Source organism: Carettochelys insculpta, chromosome 1, assembly GCF_033958435.1.
Source record: "Carettochelys insculpta isolate YL-2023 chromosome 1, ASM3395843v1, whole genome shotgun sequence".
NCBI classification, from domain to species: Eukaryota; Metazoa; Chordata; order Testudines; family Carettochelyidae; genus Carettochelys; species Carettochelys insculpta.
In genome coordinates this window covers 315,418,112-315,440,826 of record NC_134137.1, presented here as the reverse complement: position 1 = coordinate 315,440,826, position 22,715 = coordinate 315,418,112, and the positions used below count along the sequence as shown (strand labels likewise).

At 45.7% G+C, this 22,715-nt stretch overlaps 1 protein-coding gene across 3 annotated transcripts in view; it reads left to right on the top strand.

Moving 5' to 3' along the window:
- Window positions 1–1,160: 1,160 nt before the first annotated feature.
- XPOT (exportin for tRNA) overlaps window positions 1,161–22,715 on the top strand; it is a 63,292-nt gene continuing 41,737 nt past the window's right edge. Inside the window, exons 1-3 of one of the 3 annotated variants that reach the window (XM_075013682.1) lie at window positions 1,161–1,356; window positions 10,172–10,304; window positions 11,908–11,990. In XM_075013682.1, coding sequence (XP_074869783.1) covers window positions 10,245–10,304; window positions 11,908–11,990 — 143 coding nt within the window. In that variant the 5' untranslated portion in view covers window positions 1,161–1,356; window positions 10,172–10,244. Of the gene's footprint in view, window positions 1,357–10,171; window positions 10,305–11,907; window positions 11,991–15,848; window positions 15,926–22,715 lie in introns of those variants that run through there. The other 2 variants (XM_075013672.1, XM_075013690.1) reach the window with 2 other exon arrangements.

The window sequence follows — 22,715 nt, the reverse complement described above, 5'->3', positions numbered from 1 at the left end:
AAGGCCAGCACTCTAACAGAGTTTAAAATAGAGCTTGATAAATTTTTGGAGGTTAGGCCCATAAATGGCTATTAGCCCAGGGTAAAGTATGGTGCCCCTAGCCTTTAGTCAAAGGCTGGAGACAGATGGCAGGAGACAAATCTCTTGATCATTGTCTTCGGTTCACCTCCTCTGGGGCACCTGGCACTGGCCACTGTCGGCAAACAGGATACTGGGCTGGATGGACCTTTGGTCTGACCCAGTATGGCCGTTCTTATGTTCTTATGTCAGTGAGCATTTCAATCTAGCACATTGTAGCATTCACAACTTAAAAGGGTGCATTATGAAACAAAGAGACTTTAACACCAGATTACAAAGAGGCAGGCATCTGAACTGGAGTTCATTCTCAAATTTGATAATTTTCACCTCAGACTCAACAGGATATCAACTACCTTACACATTACAATAGTAGATTGGTGCGGAGCTAGTCTACAGAAACTAAGCCACTCCGCACTGAACAGGAAAAGATGAAAGGAAATAGTGAGACAGGCATCAGACGCCAATGGGCACTGAGCCCATAGCCGTTGTTGATGTTGAGCATGATCATCACGCATCACAAGGACAGTTTCCCCACCTTTGATATTCATAGTGATCCCAGGCAGTCCACTTAACTTAACCTCCCCTTTTAACCCCACTTCCTTCTGTCCTAGCTAGCTGATTTGTCAGTTTTTAATTCATTATTTCTTTCTGTTAAATTCTCTTCATTTCAGTTATTGTTGCTCAGAATTTTCCACATCTGAAGAAGTGGGTCTGTCCCACAAAAACTCATCAGCTAATAAATGTTTTATTTAGACAATGCATCAAGGAACAACTTTGAATTTTTAGATTCTGTGGAGTCTACAGCGCCAAGCGGTCTGTGCGTCCTGAAAAGACTACATATCCCAGCGTGCTGTGCGTCATGAGGGTTAGGTCATGTGACGACTATGTAGCCCAGCGAAAGATGCGCCCTGGGAGGACTATATATCCCAAGATGCAGGGCGGCGGCGCTCTGGTCCAGGAGAGTACTGTGAGCACCGGAAGAAGAAAGCTCTTCCGTTCCCGCCCAGGGACAGCTTGGCGCCTTTGCAAGGTGTACCGCGGAGCACGCTGGGAATAGTAGTCCCTTACTGTGGTTGAGGGGCGGGGACAGGCGCGACATCACACGGCGTTGCCCGCCCCGGACACGCATCCAGCATCAGCCGCGCGCTGCTCTAGAGTAGCGGCGGCGTTCCCCCTACGCCCCGCAGCCGCTCGTGGAGGCGGCGTGGCCCGGTTCTCTAGGCGCGTGGCGGCGGGAAGCGGAGCCGGCGGCGCTGCCGGAATGGAGTGACGGGGAAGGTACCAGGCCTGCGGGGGACGGGGCATAGGTCGCGTTGACTCAGCCCAGTCCTCGGCTCCAGCAGGGGAGGGTGTCCGCGGTGCGCAGCGCCCAGGGAGGTGGCGTTTGCGGCCGCGAAGCTTGTGCCGGCAGAAGCCGCTGCGGGCCGTGGGGCTCTCGCCGGGTACCTGAGGGCGGAGCCCGCGCTTGTTTTATGCCTATGCCGGTCTGGTCTCTGGCAGCCCTGACCTAGGGCCGGGCGCAAGCTCAGCGCCTCGGCTTTGGCACCTGGCTGACGTCTCCGCCCGTGCGGCGTCGCGGGAGCGTCGTAATGGGCTGCTCCTCCGCATGGCAGCCTCGGGGCGTTTGACTTGGCCTGGCTGGGCAGGCGCTGTGCCCACGACGTTTCTGGGCAATGGATCGCGAGGGGATGTTCTTTAAACTGGAAGAACAACTTGTCAGGCGTGTGGTGTTGAGCCCCTGTCGTCTTCAAGAGCGGCCGTTCCTGGAGAGCTGGGGCTTCAATTTGAAATAAATCTCTAGTAGGTTTTAAGGAGAGCCTTGAACATATGAACCACTGAACTCTCCTGTTCGCAAACCCATATCCTCGGTGAAATTAACCCTCCTCCTTGGCCCAGAATAATTAAGGGACCCGAGAAAATGTTCTATGCTGTTTGGTAGGCACTAGATTCGCTCCTCTGCTTTACTCCAAGTAGGGCAAAGACTGCTAGATGGTTGATAATTACTTGTCCTAATCCTTAGCCAAACACTGCAGAGACATTACGCAGTAGAAGAGAGTGCTGGCTCACTGAGGGCAGTAACAGAAGCGAGTCAGTTACTGTGCATCAGCCCATCTTGAGCTAGGAGAATGGGGTGGGAATACTTCACTTCTTTAACCAGTCCTCTGAGTTACAAAGTAATGGGGTTGACAGCTTCTAAAGTGTAGGAGAGGAAACCAATATTAGCTCACCCGCTGAGGAGACTGAGAACCCCATTTCACTCCAAGAAGTTGGAAACTTCAGACTTAACTCTGTTTAATTTTTTTGATTCTAGTGTGATTTCTGTTATGGTGGCTGATTCAGGTTTTGGAGCCCTTATGATGAACTCCAGTAGGGTTTTGTGCATTTGTCACTTAATTGTTGTGACTGAGTGGTATGAGTACTACCAAGAGCTTCAAAATGGTGGTTTACATGAGAAATTTATATTATGCTGGGGCTTGCTTTAAGGAGCGCCGGCAAAGGCACAATTCTTCCATTAAATAGTGTGTCACTAAAGAATTACAGCGTTACAGATGGGATGTTACAACAAATCTGTATTACACAATGTGTATGTATGAAAGTTATTGTTCTAAGGGGAGTAACAGACCTGTCCAAATTGCAACATAAATACATAGAGAAAATGCTAACTTACAAAGTGGAAAGGAGGGCTGCAATCCATGCGCTGCATCTGACTCTCAGGTCCGCCCCCACCTGGAGAAGTTGAGTTTGGGTCTTGTCCTTCTCTGTGTGGCTGCTGGAAGCAGCAACATGTCCCGATTCCATCTAGTTCCTGCTTATAGGACAGCCAGGTGGCTCTGTGCACTGTCCCTGTCCAAAGCACTGCTGCAGCTCCCACTGGCTGAGAATCACAGCCAGTGGAAACTGTAGGGGCAGTGCACAGAGCTCCCTGGCTGCACTGCCAAGTAGGAGCTGGCCAGAAAGGGGACATGCTGCGGGTGCCGCTTGATTGAGGCAGCAAGCTCAGCACACTGACAGCCCTTCCTGCAACCCAAATCCATCATCCCCAGCCCCAGCCCTAGCCAGAACCTTCACATGCAGACCCTGCTCTTACTCCCTGCCCCAACATGGAGCTCCCTCCTGTGCCCTGAAACTTTCATTTCTGGTCCCACCCCTGAGTCAGCACTCCAGCAACATTCCTCACCCCTTTCTGCAACCCAATCCCAAGTCTGTGAGCCTTCATGGCCCTCCATACAATTTCCACACATTCATAAGGCTTTTGGGCCATAAAGTTTGCCCACCCTATACTAGAGAAGTGTCTGCAAATTCATTGTTTCTGACATGTAGCTTAGTGTTCATGATCGCCTCCTTAGAAGAGATTGCAGGGAAGCAGTGCCCCTCACTGCAGCACCCAGCTGTTGCTCTTGGAGGTGTGCCACTTTGTTTGCTGGTGCGACCAGCAATGACTAGCATCCTGCACTGCACAACCTCCTCAGGGGCTTTGGGTAATGCTTCTGGAGAAACATGGGCCAGAGTGCATGGCACTAGAGGACCCAGAACTACGCAAGCAGCTATTGAGTTTGCAGCCCACTTTCCTGGGGACAGTGGAACTCTGGCTTCAACCCTAGGACAGTTACTGGCAATACTGAGGAAACTCAAGTTCATACTTTCTAGCCCAGCAATGGGCAACCTAGTCTAGTGGGTTGCAAGATTGTCATGAATGAGAAGGTCTCCTGAGATAGGGTAGTCTTGCTAACTGCACTCGTGTACCTAGAATTTATAGGGTGTCACCTGACTCATAGCAGCATTTTGACTAGATACGCAGTGAGCACATGGCGCTCTCAATCAGTGCTGTGTGCAAACAGCATGTATCTGACGTCACACAAAAACAAAAAGTGGGTATTTTGGGAGCCCTTACTGAAGAATGGGTGGAACCTCCAGTTGGGTCTCTGAACAGGATGTATCTAGAGCAGTGGTGGGCAATGTGTGGCCCACGAGCTCAGTTCACATGCCTTGCTTTATGTGTATGTCACTTTGGCAATATGCGTAGTGGGGGAGGGGGACCTATGTGGATGGGAAACACTGAAATCTGCCCGCCTGCAAGGTTTCCAATGCTGAACATAATGTCTCACAGGCTACACAAACCTTTAATGAGCTGCAGGTTACCCACCACTTTTCTATCCCCAGCCAGAATGCTCTCAGAAGAGGTTAATTGTTTGTAGAATTAACTAGCTCTGTTGATGAGACTGAGGGAAGGTCTGCACTTGAAAAGCTGTATTAGCATAGTTGCTCTGCTATAGTGCTGTAATGAAGATGCTCCTAAGTCAAGAGAGAGAGGGCACCTGTTGGAAGAGCCAATTCATCTCTGCAAGAAAGGGTAGTTATAAAAGGGGGAGAAATTCTTCATCCAACATAACACTGTCTACACCAGTGCTTAGGTTAGGCATAGATTATACACTCTAAAGTGGTGTAGTTATAGTGAAGTAATTCTGTAGTGTAGACCTACCTTGTGTGCACTTAAGAATAGGTCTTTGTTTGAAATGCTGAAACTGCACTGTTCTGGCAGTTCATTGTAGACACTACAGTGGTGGGTGGGCAGTGTATTAACTACCATCCATGAGAAGCTGAAGTACATCTGTGGAAGAAGTCTCATTTACTGAGCACTGTCTTCTTCACGGCTTATATTAGCATAACTGTCACTTGGGTGTGGCTTTTTCATATCCTTGTGTGATGTATCTGCGTCAATGGAATATTTTAGTGTAGACCTGGCCTAATTTTTTTTGGGGGGGCGGCAACATAATTATGCTGGCAAATGCCCCTAGGTGAAACAGCCTAAATTTGCCACTTTGGCTATGTCTACACTCACCCAAATCTTCGAAATTGCCATTTTGAAGATTACTAATGAGGCGCTGAAATGCATATTCAGCGCCTCATTAGAATGCCACTGGCCACGGCTCTTCGAAATTGCTGCTTTTCTCAGCCGTGCAGCTCGTCCAGACAAGGGTCCTTTTCAAAAGGACCTCAGGAACTTCGAAATCTCCTTAGTTGCACTGTTGACTTCTGTTTAACTTGTGGTCCACTGTGACCCCTAAATCCCTTTCTGCAGTACTCCTTCCTAGACAGTCACTTCCCATTCTATATGTATGAAGCTGATTGTTCCTTCCTAAGTGGAGTATTTACATTTGTCATTATTCAACCTCATCCTGTTTACCTCAGACCATTTCTTCAGTTTGTTCCGATCATTTTGAATTCTGACCTTATCCTCCAAGGCAGTTGCAACACCTCCTAGCCTGGTATCTTCTACAACCTTAATAAGTCTACTCTCTATGCCAGTATCTAAATTGAATGGTGGTTTGGGGCTATTTTATGTTCAAGCCCTGGTTCTATTCAGTATGCATTTCATCAGGCCCTGGTGACTTGCAAATATCTAATTTTTCTAAGTAATGTTTAACTTTTTTTTTTTATTTTATCTTCTAAACCATTCCCCCCACAGCCCCAAACCACCCCACCTCCCTGCCGCGCTGAAAGAATAGGACTCAATTTATTTGGTTTAATCGCCAGATCCTTCCTGTTGGCCATTAAACCAATTACGTTGAGTTCTACTTCAGTGTTTCTCAACCTTTTTTTTTATAAAGTACCTCTTTTTTCAAAACCAAAATTAAAAAGAAAAAAACTACACACAATTTTCAGACATGCAGCATCCCTTCCCCTCTCCAGACTAGGTAGCCCCAGCCCTCTTCTTTAAACCAATTCTCCCTCCCCCAGAGCCAGGCACCCCCAGCTCCCCACTTTAAACCAATCCCCCCTGCCCATCCCCCAGAGACATGCACCCTTAGTCCCCCCACCACTCTAAATAATTGCCCTCCCCCAGAGCCAGGCACCCTCAGAACAAATTGAATGTGTTGACTTACCAGGGCCACCGCCATCTTGGGAGAAGTAGGGGCTGTGCGAGCTGGGGTCCCTCCTGTGCTGGCCGTGCCAGAAAAATGTTGGTGCTGCTGCCAGTGTGGGCTAGATAAAAAGGCTCAGTTGGCCACATTCTGGCCTGCAGGCCATGGGTGGGATACACCTGCTCTAAACCTACCCCTTTCCCACTAGCATTCACCATGTTAGGCATTTCTGTATCAGACTACTTTGCTTCGGTCTTCACCAAGAAGTCCTTAAGCACCTGTGGCATTTCCAAGTTTCCTGGTATTGTTTTTCCCTCCTCACTGAATAGTGGACCTATGCTGTCCTTGATCTTTCTCTTGCTTCTATATTTATAGAATGTCTTCGTGTTACCCTTTTATGTCTATAGCTAGTTTGAGCTTGTTTTGTGCCTTGGCCTTTCTAATCTTGCCCCTGTATCCATCTATTTGATAATAGTAATCTTTTGTAATTTCTTCTGATTTCCACTGTTTATAAGACTCCTTGGATTTTGAGATCATGCAAGATCTCCTGGCTATGCCAAGGCTGTCTTTTACCATACTTTCTGTCTTTCCTATGCAACAGTATAGCCTGCTTTTGGGCCCTTAATAATGTCTCTTTGAAAAACTGCCAACTCTCTTCAGTTGTTTTTCATCTTAAGCTATGTCTACCCTACAGGAAAAAACTTTGAATTTATGGCAGTAAGCTCAATATTACAATGTCACTGTCCTCACTGTAAATACTATTAGTTCAATTTAGGGAGCGCCAATATTGATATAACATCGTTGAAACCATCTGGGTATAGTGTAAATTTCAAATTTAAATTCCAAATAAAGGCCAGTGTGGAAGTGCAATGTCTTAAAATTGAATTTATTAGCCTCCAGAACTGTTTCATATGTATCCCACAAGGCTACATGGTTACCTGCCGTGTATGGTCGCCTCCATCTCCACTGCTCTCCAGGTGTGCAGGAGGTCACAGGAAGCCCATGAACTTGAATTCATGACCAGCAAGCCTGGGAAATATAAGAGGGGCACAGAATCAAGAATTTTTTAACCCATCGCCTTGGTAGCCATTGCATCCACATCAGGAGCCATTGCATCGGTAGCCATCTCTTGCCATCATGAGCACTCAGGGCAGTAGTGCGCTTAGTTCTCAGGGTTGCAAAAGAGCCCGAGCATGGAGTCCTCATGAGGTTCTGGATATCCTTGCAATGTGGGGAGAGGAATCAATGGTGAGCAGACATTGAGTGTCTAAGGAACAGTGAAGATGAGAAGATGTTGTGCAGGATGATTACCAGAGGTTACTCCCGGGACTTTATGCAATGCCAGGTGAAGGTGAAAGAACTCTGGGAGGTGTATCGCAAAGTCCAGGAAGCCAACTGGCAGTCTGGGTCATCTCCAAAGACCTGCCATTATTATGAACAGCTGCATGTGCTTCTTGGGGTGGGGACCCAACCTGTTGACCCATCTATATTTTGGCACTCCTGGAGACCCTGTTACAGAGTCTGGGGTCAGCTGAGGGGAGCTGGGTGGCCAGGATGAAGAGGCCAAGGAAGAGGAGGATCGGGTCAACCAGAAAGGGCCTGAGGGAGCTCTTCATGATAGAGCTGGAGCTGATTTTTCTCCCCCCTCATGGTGGTCTCACCTCCCCCCCAGCGTAGGCCCCCTCTATGCTGGCTCCCAAGCCACCAGGACTCAGCTGCTCTGGTGAGTATTTTTTTTCTGAATACTAGAAGTGGGTTGAGGCTGGGTATAGGTTTTCTATGGGTCTATGTCCCTCAGAACAGCAGGTTAATGTATCTGGGTATGGAAAGTTTCTCCTTTCTGGAGATCTCCACAAAGGCCTCATCTAGGTTCTCTTGTATTTTTTGCAAAAGGTTTTGGGCAGGCCTGACTGCAGCTTCCACAGTTGCACACCTTGGCATGCTGGATAGCCAGATAGTGATCTGATGTCACAGCATTACACAGCATTTTGGCAAATTTTCCAGGCTTGTGGTCACACAGGATGTGCATCTCTCCTTTTTTGATATTGTTATTCTTAGGATGGTGATGTCATCTTTGGCAACCTAAAGCACAGGAATTTGGACTGGATTTATTTCCATTTCTCCCTGCCCTTTTACATTTCCCAGGAGTGCATTACTGCACCATATGGCTGGTGGGTGCGCCATCTTTTCCACCTTCACACAGCTGGCAGGCTCTCTGGGCCTTCTCTCCTCCCATTTTCCTCCCCCCCACCACATTCTTTTCACTTTTCAGGGATCCTTCCCCACCCAGCTGGCCATGCAGCTGGAATTGAACCCTTCCCTTTCACCATGTGGCTGCTGGGCTGGGCTGTGCAGACCCTGGTCCTGCACGTGGGCATGTCCGGCAGAGGCGGGTTTTCCCTGCTTTATATGGTCTTTCCCCTGATGAGGGTTGCTCCAGGGACCACCGAGAAACTTTTCCCCCCGCATACAGCTGGAAAACACTTCCCTCCTTCCTTGCCCCCTGCCCCAGCATGTCTTTTCACTTTACAAGGATCCCTTCTCCCTTGCCACCCAACTGCAGGGCATTGCAGACCCTGGTCCTGTGCACTGGCACGTCCAGCACAGGAGGGTTTTCCTTGCAGAGGATTGCTCCAGGAAACAGCCAAAGAAATTCTCCTCCCCCTGTTCCAGGATGCTGTCCTGCTTCCCCTGCTTTGCACCCCTCACCCCGGCACCGTAAAGCGGACAATGGCTTACCATGTGGTTGAGCAGTGGCTTCTGCAATGCATGGTTTGAATCATTGTAATTTCTAAGAAACCTTAAGTGGCCTTGCAAAAAAAGTTTCACTGATTGTAAAGACAGAGACCCATTAATTTCATGGGTAAGCACTTTGTGTGAATTACATCTCAGTTTTGACCTTCGCTTTCCAGCAGGTATCCCCAGTGTGGGAGACAGGGAGAGGAAGCGCAAGAAGTCCAAGCAGGACCTTGTCCTTCAACACAAGGAGTGCAGAAAACGTGGAGGGCAAAAGGGGCACAGCACAGTGGTGGCAGACTGCGCTTGAGTTCTGGAGAGAGCAAACGGTGCACCTGAGGGAGGACCCAGCGAAGCTCATCACAGCAATGGGTGACCAAACTTGGCTCCTGTGCTCCAAGCTGCAGAGGGACTCCCAGTGAAGGGCTGTGGGCTCTGCTCCCTGGACTCACCTGATTACAGGTTGCCCCCACACCCCCCATCATCATGGTCCCCGAAGGGAGGGTGGGCAAGGCCAGTCTGCTGCTCTACTCACAAGAGCCACTGCAAGGGGCTGGTCCACAACCCTTGACATCCCTTCTTTCCCCTGCACCTTAACCCTCTCTCCCCCACCAAATAAACTTATTCTTTTGATGACAACCACAGTGTGATTTATTTTGGTACCCAGGCTGGTGGGGTGCACAAATCATTCCGGGGACTCACAGAGGTGGAGAGGGCCGATAGCACAGCTGCTCACTGCTACGCCAAGGTCTGAAGAGGAATTGTGGCAGAGGCATCTGTGCGGGAGTGGAGAGGGAGGATACCACAGCTGCCCATGGGTTTTTGTGAAAGTAACCCTCCCTTCACATCCATTCTTCTTCCTGCAACTTAACCCCTGTGGCCCCAAATTAAAAGCATTCTTTCTGTGAAAGCATGGCTGATTTATTGGTTCACATTAGGTGGGGAGCAGAAATAATTTTGGGGAGTGGGGGGTGTTATTACAACAGTGAAAACACAGCACCATAATGGGTCAGGCAGATTGTTGATGAAGTTTTGCTTCAAAGCCTTCCTGATTGCTGCAGCCTCAGCACGGTTATTGGAGAATGGCCTTGTAAGCAGCTGCGAATAAGCCCTGCTTATGACATCAGCCTCTGCACACTAGGTGCTAATGAAATTATCACTCCTGGATTCACAAATATTGTGCAAAATACGGCACACTGCAATCACTGTTGGGACATTAGTTTCACAAAGGTCCAAACAGGTCAAGAGGCCAGAGAAAACTTTCTGGGCCATAAGAGCTGTTGAAGGACATGAAGCACTAATATTTACAGTAGTAGACCATACTATGCTGTAAAATTATTAGAGATTCCATTCTAGACAAATTGTTCATGTGCATTTGAAAAGCCTACACTCGGGTTGGCAACGGTGATATTCCCACTATGATTATGCGGAGATGGCTAGCTGATGTTTACTAAATACAGATTCTTCCAACTTTGCTTTTTTGCTATTTGCAGATGTTTGTAGCTTCTATTGGAGGAGAAGGGGTAAACCAATTAAAAATAGAAAACAAAAACTATAGTAATAAAGATGGATGAACAAGCCCTTCTGGGACTAAATCCAAATGCTGATGCAGACTTCAGGCAAAGGGTAAGGTTTGTTTGTTTGCTTGCTTTCCTCCATAATAGGTATGCTAGCTAGTTTCTAGGCAACAGTGTAATATCCTATTGGTTTATCTGATTACATGGAAAACTGAAGTAAAGAGAATATCATGGTATGCTAATTATGTAAACAAACTGTACGGCTTTGTTTTACATAAATGCTATTTGTGTGTACGCAAAATTTTACTGTACTGCAATACTATGTATGACTTTATTCACTGTAATTTATCCTTGTTGTGTTGTCTTATTCAGTAGTTGAACAAAAAGAATGCTCTTAAATGTCACTGATTCTATTGAACGCTTATGAGAGTGTGGCTTATGTACTATTAGTGTGTAGTTTAAACTGGTTACATGAAAGCACTCCAAGACTATGGTTCAATATTAATCAGAAGTTAAGGAGACTGGGAAATTGATTTTATGTTTATCAGTTTCCAGTTCTTGTACACAATATCTTAAGTTGTATTGTTTTAAACGTTAGTTTATTTTTTAAATATAGCCTTGTGTGGCTCTCAACACAAAGCTTTTACACCATTAGCTTATGTGATGGCTCATGTAAAATATTCATTAAGCTACAGATCATTTTTCCACAAATGCTACAAGTTATATTGCTTTGGAGCTCCTAGCTGGCAAGAAAATCCATTTTTGCATGACAGGTTTCAAGGCCTCATGGACAGCTCAAGAGATGTTGTTTGAAGCACGTGCGTGGGTGTTGTATAGCTTTCTGAATCCGATATGCATAATGTAGTAAAATCTCATTCTGTGACCAAATTAGTGATAGAAAGGTGAGTGGGGGAGTCAGTTGATTTGTAAGTATCTGTGGAATAATAACTTCAGTAGTTTCATCCTCTGATATGGTAGGGTGCATCTCTCTTAACTTCCTACTAGGCTCTTGGCTCCAGGCCCTTAAGTTGGTCAAAATTTTGGTAAGAGTTGTCAGAAATTAAGTTGAATATCACTCAAAAGTCCCTTTTACTGTGAACACAGTGGTGCCAAACATGACAAACCTAAGATGATTATATAGCTCTCTTTGTGGAAATGTTTTAAAATAGTTGTTCTTTAATTCTACTTGAGTATAGGGGTGCTTTACTTGCATAAAAACACACTGACCTGTAGTACTGAAAAACACTTGTCAATGTCCTCTCCATTTAGGATACCACTGCTAGACATGTTGTATTATTGACTCTTGAGGGCCACAGTTCAGTTTTGTGAGAGCTGCCAGTTTGGTGTGATTTCTGTTAAGCTACACATAGTGATTTAAAAATAATTCTTGATATATTTACATTTGTTTTTTGTCTGTCATGTTCAGTACCATTGCATTTGTTGACAGGGCTTTCCCAGGAGACTAAACTTGAGAGATTGCTGACAACACAGAATTATCAACACTTTCATCTACCTGAGGATAAGAACTAAGGGTGTGGGCAATACATACTCTTGCCAGACATCAGAATGTGACACCAAGTAATTTATGATTCTGGAGCTTCTGATTAATCAAATAGTGCCTCCCTTACCTCTTGTTCGTTAACTTGCTTGGATTACATATGCTCTTCCCGGTCCTTGACAATTCTAAATGGAATGTTTTGAAATAATTGCAGGCACTAGCCTATTTTGAACAGTTGAAGATCTCCCAAGATGCTTGGCAGGTCTGTGCAGAAGCATTAGCCCAAAGGATATACAGGTGATAACTATAAATACATAAAAATAGTTTATCATTCTCCAAAGTATATTGACTGCTGCTTTTTTTTTTTTTTTTTTTTTGCTAATCAAATTGCATACATTGAATTTATAATTGGTCTTAATGTGTGTGCATAACTTGTTTACAGTGTTTTCATAAGTGATCCTTTCTGTCAGTGATTTATAACACTTCTGTTACTGGCTCCATGCTGAAGCTATATATTGTGGAAGATCTCTACCTTGATGCAGACATTTTATTAACGTTGGTACAAATTATTTGGCAGTTTGACATAGCTGTTTTAAAAATGCACAAAGTATGAATAGTCTCAATGCTTGCTCTAATCAAGGTTGCATTTTTTAGGGGAAAATGCCATTTTAGGGATCAAAATTGCAATTTTCATAGGGAAATTTTTAATCTTCAGGTACAATTTTGAGCCAAATTCAGCCAAATAACATTTGGAAGCATTAGCTATGTTTCATTATGTACTTGCAAAAACAATTTCCATGTAATGTGTTGGAGCTGTATGTTGGAAAATTCCAAGGTTTACTGCAGGCCACAGGAAGCCAGTGGTAGAAGTGGGTTTAAAGTAAGGAGTTACTGTCTCCCTGTCATGCTGAGAATAGAACATAAGAACAGCCACACTGGGCCAGGCCTAAGGTCCAGCTATCTCAGTATCCTCTTTTCCAACAGAGGCCAATGTCTGATGCCCTGGAGACAGTGAACAGAACAGATAATCACCAAACACTTTTGCCCATAACTTAAGGAAGTATGGATTGGATATATGGACTATAAAATAGATAGAAAGCTGGCTTGCTGATTGGGCCCAATGGGTAGTGGTCAATGGCTCGATATTTGGATAGCAGTCGGTTTCAAGTGGAGCGCCCCACGGCTCAGTTCTGGGGCCGGTGTCATTCAACATCTTTGTGAATAACCTGGATGAGGGACTGGAGTGCACCCTCAGCAGGTTTGCTGATGAAACCAAGCTAGGGGGAGAGGTAGGTATGTTGGAGGGTAGAGAAGATCCAGAGTGACCTGGATAAGTTGGAGGATTGGACCAAGAGAAATCTGCTGCAGTTCAACAAGGAGAAATGCAGAGTCCTGCACTTAAGAAGGAAGAATCCCAAGCGCTGTAATAGGCTGGGGACTGACCGGCTAAGCAACAGTACAGCGAAAGGGACCTAGGGATTATAGTGGATGAAAGGCTGGATATGAGTCAAGAGTGTGTCCTTGTGGCCAAGAAAGCCATTGGCATTTTGGGGTGCATTTGGAGGAGCATTTTGAGCAGATCTAGAGGAGTTGTCTTCCCCCCCGCCCTTTGGCACTGGTGAAACTGCATCTGAAGTATTGCATCCAGTTTTGGCCTCCCCAGTATAAAAAGGATGTGGATGTGCTGGAGCAGGTTCAGAGGAGGGCAACTAAAGTGATTAAGGGGCTAGAGCACATGACTTATGAGGAGAGGCTGAGGGATCTGGGCTTGTTTAGTTTGCAGAAGAGAAGGCCGACGGGTGCTTTAATAGCAGCCTTCAGCTTCCTGAAAGGGTGCTCTAAAAATGATGGAGAGAAACTGTTCTCAGTGGTGAGAGAGAGCAGAACAATGAGTAATGGTCTGAAGTTACAGAAAGAGAGGAGAAGGGTGGATATTAGGAAAAACTACTTCTCCAGTAGGGTGGTGAAGCACTGGAATGCATTGTCTAACGGTGTGGTAGAATCTCCATCCTTAGAGGTTTTTAAGTCCTGGCTTGTCATAGTCCTGGCTGGGATGATTTAACTGGGGTTGATCCTGCTTGAAGCAGGGGGCTGGGCTTGATGACTCCTTGAGATCCCTTCCAGCTCTGTGATTTTATGAAAGTGATTCCTCTCCTGACATCCATTTCCAACCTCTGACAAACAGAGGGGTAGGGTCTCCATTCCCACCTATCCTGGCTTATGTCCATTGATAGAGCTAACTGGCCTGAATTTATCTGGGGTGTGTGTTGTTGTTCGGAACCCTATTAAAGTCTTAGTTTGCCTGTGGCACTCCTGGCTGAAGGATCTCCATTCCAAACAGCTAAATGTAGTGCCCTGCATGTTGAATAGTAACGGAGAGAAAGCCGTGGTAGTCTACATGCTGGAGGAGGTTGTCAGAACAATGTGCTTTATGAAGAAAAACTTCTTTATGTGAATTTTAAACCTTCTATCCATTAATGTCATTTGGTGACCCCTAGGTCTTTTGTTATGGGAACAAGTAAATGACTTTTCCTTACTCGCTTTATCCACACCAGTCATGATTTTGTATGCTTCTCTCTTACGCTCACTGTCTCCTTTTTTTCAAGCTGAAAAGTCAGTCTTTTTAATCTTTCTTATGGCGCGTGTTCCAAATGCCTGATTTTTGTTGCCCGTTTCTGAACCTTTTCCAATGCCAATATATCTATTTTAAGATGAGGCAACCACATCTGTAGGGAGCATTCAAGAAGTGTGCATACCATGGATTTATATAGAGAAGAAAATGTCTCATTCTCTATTACTTTTTAAATGATTCATAGCATTCTGTTTGCTTTTTTGACTGCTGCAGCACGTCAAATGACTCCAAGATATCTCTCTTGAGTGAGTAGTCTGAGAAGAAGCCTAATTAGTCTGTATCTTCACAAAACAAAAAAGCAGTCCTGTAGCACTTAAAAGACTAACTATGTTCTTTATTAGGTGGTGAGCTTTTGTGGGAAAGACCACTACTTCAGAACCCCACTTCAGTGATCAATTCTTCCAGATCTGAAGTGGGTTTTTCCCCATGAAATCTCATAATCTAATAAATGATATTGTTAGTCTTTTGGTGCTACTGGACTGCTTTTTCTCTTTTTGAGTGGTTATAGCTAAATTAGTTCCCATTATCCTGTATATATAGTTGGGATTATTTTTTCCACAGTGCATTACTTTATATTTATCAACGTTAAAACACATTTGCCATTTTGTTGTACAGTCACTTAATTTTGTGTGAGATCTTTTGGAAGCTTTTCACACCCTGCTTTGTTCATAACAATCTCGAGCAGTTTAGGATCATCAGCAAATTTTGCCACTTCACTGCGTACCGCTTTTTCCAGATCATTTATAAATAGGTTGAATAGCATTGGTCCCACTAGAGACCCTTAGTTGACACCACTAGTTACTTCTCTCAATCCTGGAAACTTGTACTTGGTTAGTTGTAAATTAACATGTTGTAGTGATAAAATTTGTACTGTTCATGAAAAGTGAAGAAGTATCAGTGGTAAATCATTGATGTAAATCAAGTTTAAACTGCCTTTTATATAAGTCAATCCTATACTTGGCTCAATCTAATTCTTGACCTTCCCCCCACCCCTCCACTCTCTGATTTGCTCACCTTGATTATCTTTTTCTGATTTGTCCTCCTTGCTTACTGTTTTTGGTTCTCTGTGTCTTAAATATTGAGTCTGTTCTGGTCTGGCTATGGTCTGAAGAAGTGGGTCTGTCCCACGAAAGCTCATCTAATGAACTATTTTGCTAGTCTTTAAAGTGCTACTTGACTGCTTTTTGTTTTCATCCTACTCCAGTCATTTAACTTGTCACTGTACGCTAGTTACTGTTAGGTTCTGTGGCTAAAGTATTGTCAGCTTGCCAGGCATTTCATCAGAGTTTGGCTGCTGAAACTAGAAAAGTAAAAATTTACCTGCCTCTTGTAACTGTTCAAGATACGTTGCTTATGTCCATTCCAAGTAGGTGTGCTGATGACTGTGCATGCAGTATGGGAAGATTTTGCCCCAGAAGTACCCATCAGTTGGCTGTTGAGCACCCTGGGGTGGTGCTGTCATTGTGCTGTAGATAGATCACTGCCGACCCTCTTCTGCCCTCGTTCATTTTTTTTTTTGCCAGAAGGCTCCCAAAAGAAGAGTGGGGGTGTCTTGAAATGGACACAAGCAACATGTGTCGAAGAATAACCGTTATAAAAGGCAAGTAAGTGTTTTTCTTCTTCGAGTGATTGTTTGTGTTGATGCTGAGTAGGTGACACCAAACAGTTATCTAGTGGAGGGCCAGAGATGACTGAATAATAGACTGAAGCGCTGCTATCCTGAATGTGGCATTACTGATGTGCTGATGAATGGCGTAATGAGATGTAAATGTATGGACCAAAGACCTTGTTACCACCCTGCAGATATCCTAGGTAGATACATAGGCCAGGAATGCAGTAGATGAAGCTTGTACCTGCCCCACGGGTGCAGTCTTCTGTGGAGCTGGGATCTTGGCAAGATTGTAGCAAGTCCTAATACAAGCTGTGATCCAAGAAGAAATCTTTTGGGAAGTGATTGGGAGGCCCTTCATTCTGTCAACAATAGAAATGAACAGCTGGGTATATTTCTGAAAGGCTTAGTAAGTTCCAGACAGAAAGTGAGGTCACACTTAATGTCCAGATAGTGGAGGGAATGTTCTTTGTCAGATCCACGTGGCTTTGGATTTAAAAAAAAAAAAAAGGGGGCAGGCAAATGTTCTGTTTGGCATGGAAAAATTGAACAAACCTCTTGAGGCAAAAAGGCTGTGTGTGGTTGAAGCTGTGCCCTTGTACTTACAAAATACTGTATAAGGTGGCTCTGAAGTTAAGACCGTCAGTTCAGATACCTTTCTAGTGGATGTGATAGCCACTAGAAATTCCAAACTCCAAGACAGAAGGGAGCAGGTCACTAGAGACTCAAGGTGGTTCTGTTAATTTAGATAGTAATGTGTTTAGGTCCCACTGGGGAATTGGCTGCCTCATCTGCCATAAAGTCTGTCCCGGCAATGGCCTACCACTGGATCAGCAAACAAAACATCTGCTCAAACCTGGATGAAGAGCTGAGGTAGCCATCAAGTGCACCGTTACTGGAGCCACTGTTAGTCCCTCTTCTTAAATGAAAAAGTCTGGAATAATTGCAACGGAGGCTTCCATCAGCTGAGCACCTCTTTAAAGTGATCTGACAGAAAATCTTTGACTTGGCAAGATACATAGCTTGAGTGGAGGGCTTCCTGTGGCCTAGGAAGATTTCTGGCTGCTGTTGAACATGCTAGCTCCAATGGGTTCAGACAAGGAGCATCCAAGCTGTGAGGCGAAGTGACTCCAGGATGGAGTTCTGAGATGACTGGTCCTGAGTGAGTGGGGCTGGAGATAAGGCAGAGGCATTGATGTGTCCACTGACCTTTCTAAATAGTGTGACCCTGGGCTACATGAGGCTGTAAGGATTACTGCTGCTTTGTCCTGATGTGTTTTTGAGCAGGACTTGGTGGATGAGAGGAAATGGTGAGAATGCATATAGCAGATTGTCCTTCCAGGGGATGAGGATGGCATCTGCCAGGGACCCAGGCCTGTGACTCAGGAAAGAGCAGAAGATCGGCACTTCCTATCCTGGTGCCTTGCAAAGATGACTATCTGGGGAATCCGCCACCTCTGGAAAATAGAGTTGGTGACATTGGGGCAAAGGAACCACTTATGGCAGCAAAAGGCACTAGTTGAGCTTGTCAGCCAACTTGTTCTGAGCACTGGGCAGATACGAGGTCTCCAGGCATGTTTTGTGAGCAATGCAGAGCTCCTAGAGCTTGAAAGCTTTGCTACACAGAGAGGAGTGAGCACCACCCTGTTTGTTTATATAAAACATTTCTGCAATGTTATCTTTTTTGGAACTGAAATACATTTGCTTTGAAGGAGATGCAGCTTTATGATAGTGGCTAGGGATGCTATGCAAAAACCCTATTTTTTTTCATAAACTGAGGTTGTGAAGGGCTAAAATAAGCTGCAGTGCACCCTTGGCTTTGCGGGTTAGAAAGTAACAGGAGTAGAGTCCCATACCCCGACCTCTGAAGGACCTGCCTCCACAGCTCCTGACTGCACGAGTGATTGCACCTCCTGTAACAGTAGTTGCACATGAGAAGGGTCCCTGAAGAGGGGTGGGGAGAGAAGATTGGAGGATGGAAAGGTGGAAAACTGGAGGGAATATCCTGTTTCCACTGTGCTTAAGACCCAGTGATCTGAGGTGATCTCGGTCCAAGCACAATATAAATGGGATAACCAGTCCCCAAACACTGGGGAAGGATCCGGAATTGAAACTTGGGCATCATCCTTGAACACACTTTCAAAAGGGCTCTTTAGGGCTCAGGGACTGCTTAGTTGAACCCTACCCCTAATTATTGGAGGAGTTTTTCAGTTTGCATTTGTTTCTGCGCTTGCCCCTCCTGTTATACCCCTGCCTCTGTGGGGATTGATGATAATGGGGCAGAGACTGCAGCTTAAAGGGCTTCCTTTTGTGGGGCTGGAGTATGGATGCTTAATGACTTTAACACCACCTTACTGTTGAGCTGTGGAGCTGGAATCAGTTTGTTCCATAAAGTGCCCCACTCCTTCAAAATCAGGTCCTGAATGGTACCACTGGACATCAGCAGAAGTCTCATGACCAGCAGCCAGGAACTTTTATGCATTACAATGCCCGGGGACGCTGTGCAAATCACTGAGTCTGCTGCCTCTAATGTGATTGGAGGTCCTGGATATGACCTTCCCCTACTCCAGAAGAGCTGTAAACTCTGAGCAGGCTCCACCAGAAGGAGTTACTTGAAATTTGCAACGGAGGCCCAAGAATTAAAATTTCAGTGGCTAAGGACTTTGTTCTGGTTAGAAATTCTCAGCTGGAATCCCTCTGTCAAATAGACCTTACAGCTGAAGAGGTATAGCTTCTTAGCCTCCTTTGATCTAGGAATGGAGCCCTGCTTCCCCTTTGTGGATGCAGCGAAAGCAATCAGTATTGCCAGCTATGGGTGAAGGGACACCAATTCAGATCCCTTAGAAGGGACAAAATATTTTCTCTTGCCTCCATTCCTCTCACCAAGAGAGGGGAGGAGTTAGTGATTGCCTTAATAAAAGGCAATGCCACCCTGGGGGGTCCTTCTGGGATGAGAATTTCTACCATAGGGTTCAGTTCTTCAGTGACCTCCTCGGCTTATAGATCAACCTTAGTACCTTTGGATGGGCCTTTGCTGTCCATAGCCATTAAGGAGGTGGATGAATTTGCCACCACTTCATCCTGGGAAGATGATGACAATGCTTCAACTGGCCCTATGTCATTCTGATGCTTCAATTCCCAAGTGACCTCCGTGGTAGTCACTGGGAGGATTATGGCCATCCCATCTGCAGTGCCAGGCTGGGTGCCAATATATTGTTCAGAGCCTCTTGGGGGGTTTCCTAGCAAGGAAACATAGTGATGTGCCTCTTTTGTCTGATGTCCCTCAAGACTGACCAGGAACTGGGACCCTAAGCTTGGTGGTATGTCTAGGGTGTCCAGAAAGGCAATGGGGTCGTGGCCTGCCATTGAGGAGCCAAGGGCATCAATGGCGGGATTATGCACTCAGTTACAGTGAGAGCGCGTCGAATGGTGCCAGCTCCTGACCCAGACACAAAGCAGTCTAGCTCAGAATCTGAGGTTGAACCTGACCTTGAAGACCGGGGGCTGAGGAGCATTCTGCGTAGTGCAGGATGGCAGGGCCAGGGAGAGAGGTCCTGGGTTGAATGGTGCCAAGGTGAGGGGGGACTGCGGCTTGAATCATGGTGGGTTTGCTTCTGGATGGTGCTAATGCCCTGACAGAAGCAGGACCTGGCTGCTGCACAGCGGTTACCCTTGGAGATGGGGGATGCTGGCCTATCATTTCAGTAAGGTCCCTTGCCATGTCAGATGTGGTGGATGGAGAGGCTGTATCCACATCCCCCATCTGGCGCTCTCACGGTGGGGAATCCAAGGGCATTCTTGTAGGGCTGGAGTTGATGGTGCCGGCTGCTGTCGAGACATTGCAGTGTGTGTTGAGTGGGAGGATGCTCCCTTTGCCTCATCAGCCTTGATCATAAGCAATTTACCCCTCTCTGTTTGCTTCTGTCTTTTATGCAGCACCAAGGAATGTGAATGGTGCCTAGAGTTTACAGGTACAGTCCTAGACCCTGGAGGGCATCTGTGCTAGGGAATCTTGGATGGAGGGTCTTTTGGCAGGGCCATGCTGTCCTTCACCCAAGGATGGTGCGCTGTACACCCAGGAAGCTAGTTTTGAAGCCAGACCCAACTGTGACAGCTGAGGGTGCAAAGCAAACTCTCTGAGAAGTAGTTTGTCTAAAGTCCTTCTTTCTTTTTCATCCAAGGACAGAAACCTCTACAAATTTTGCACTTGTCTGTTTGTACTTCCCTCAAGCACTTGAGACAAGAGTCTTGGAGATCTCCTGTAGACATAGATGTCTGGCATGAAGCATGCCATGTAAAGCCCTGGGACGGATGCATGCCCTGTTGAACTACTCCCCACTAAACAAAGAGAAAAATGCTTAAATGATCTAACACTTAACTGTACTAATGATCAGCAATTTACAAGATAAGAGCCAGGGAAACCGCTTGCCTGAGGCACGAGAAGGAACCTACAACAAGGAGCTGAGTGAGGAGGAGGCTCTATATACAGCGGGTTGAGGGGGCAACAGGGCACCACAACTGACTGGGTACTGCTAGGCGAAAATCTTCTGACAACTGCAAACAGTGCGCACGTACCTAGTTGGAATTGACATGAACAGTCACTTACAAGTTGTTTCAAGTTGTGTTAAATGCCTTGGATTGGTTATTTTGGATGTTAATCACATCTTTAAATTTGCTTGTTTCAGTTCTTTAAAGTGTTGCCTTTTTTTTTTTTTAAACTGTAGAGCATCTCAAAAAGTTAAAGTATTACTTTGTGAGTATTCTCTTCTAAGAGTCCCTTTTATCCTACTGCATAAAATGTTGAAGAATTAAGGTTCTGAAATGTGTGCGCATATGCGTATTACACCCCCCACCCCCACCCCGAACCTTAATTCAACATTTTATGCAGTAGGATAAAAGTGACTCTTAGAAGCGAATACTCATACTTCAATATACTTCAATTCAATAATTCAATTGAATACCTCAATATAATTGAGGGAAGGAGGGTAAGGGAGGTGTCTGCTTCTGTACCCTTACCTTCTTGAGTTATAAAGCATTTTGAAATAGTTGTCTTTTTTGCACAGAAGACCTGCTGATGACCTGGCTTTTTGGATTCCAATCTAACAATTTTTAAGTTTTTGTGTGAACCCAAGTTTTGAATCTTTAATGTCATACTGAAGTCTTTATACTGGCATTTGTCATTTGGGAGAATGGTTAGTGTAAGGTACATGAAATTTAGTAACTCAAGAATAAACAAAGAGGGAATGGAGTATTTGCTCTGCTCTGAGTACATAATGTGTCAGAGAGGATTAGAGCCTTTTGTTGCTAAAGATCAGGGGTTGGCAACCTGCAGCTCCAGAGCCACTTGTAGCTTCGAGCAATGTTGTTGCTAACTCTGCTTGTAGCTCAGGAGGCTGCCGCCACTTAAACAATATCTGCAGTTAAAACTGAATATAGGTTTGTTTGTTTGTGGCAGCAGCCTCCAGAGCTGCAGGTGGAGTCAGTGCAGTCAGGGAGTCCTGAAAGAGGAAGCCACAGGGCTCCCCTGCTGGAGCCAGGATAACAAGCGGGGGACAGGGAGGAAGCATCAGTGGAGGAGCAGAGCAGGAACCCAGCTTCCCCACAGCAGCACACTTCCCACCAGCCACTGCCAGGAGCTGCGGGCAGGTGGCGTCTGACTGCCAGGGAGAGTGGGGAAGAAAGCAGCCAGCTCACCCTCTGCCATGGTCAGTGCTGTTTTCTCTGCTCCCAGTCTAGTGGGGCCTCACCCTCCTAGGGCTGCTGCCGCCTGCTCCAGGCATCGCATTCACCGGTAGGAGCCAGGCAGAGAGCAGGCCCCTCCTTTCCAGCCTCAGTGGGGAGCCACAGCCAATGTGGTAAGAGACAGCGGCTCTTTTACCAGCTGATTTTCCCCTCCCTCCCCAGCTGTCACTGCCCCCATCTTGGAAGCGCCCACCTGCAGCACCTGGCACTTGTGCTGTGAGGGGGGCAGGGTGGGCACTGGCTCCAGGCCACCACCTCATACCTCAGCAGCTGGGGGAGATGGGCAGGGCACAGGGTGTCCTGGCAGATAAATCCGGGGTGGGGGTGGGATGGCAGTTTAGGGATGAAGGGGTTCAGTTTGTGGCTGAAGGGGTTAAACCTGGGGATACAGGGGGAGAGGGCTTGTGGGATGAGGTGTAAAGCTTGGGGATTAGGGGTGGGATTTGTGGTTTAGGTGAGTAAAGCCTGGAGATGGTGTTAACTGAACTTTCTAACTGATGCAAACATTGTATGTGCACTTGTCTTAAGATGGGGTGACAAAAAGTACAGTTTGACTATTAAGGATTATCTTGTATTCCAGTTAATTCTCTTACTGTGGAATGTATTGAAGTCTTCAGATTCATATTTTGTTGAAAGTTGTCTTGGCTCTCTTTACAGTTCCTCTCCAGTTTTAAGGGTAAACTGTAATTTTCTCTGAATGCTTCACTTACAGTGATGGTACTCAACTATTTTTTTGAATGTGCTTATAAAGATTTTTCCATCTCGTCAATCAGTTTGTAATAAATGAAATTAAGTAGTAGTAGAAATACTGTTTAAAGCTGATGCCGGGCTAATGGTTATTTTTTTATAAACCGTCCGAACTAATACTTCCATTAGTTACTTCATTGAAGCCAAGATGAATTCCACTGAGATGTTTAAAAATATTCTATAAGAAATATTCCTTTTGCACCATAATACAGAACTTTTAACTGTCATATTCTGTAACTAAATTCCCCTTAACTGGGTGCTATAGTAATCTAAAACAAATGAATAAGCAAGG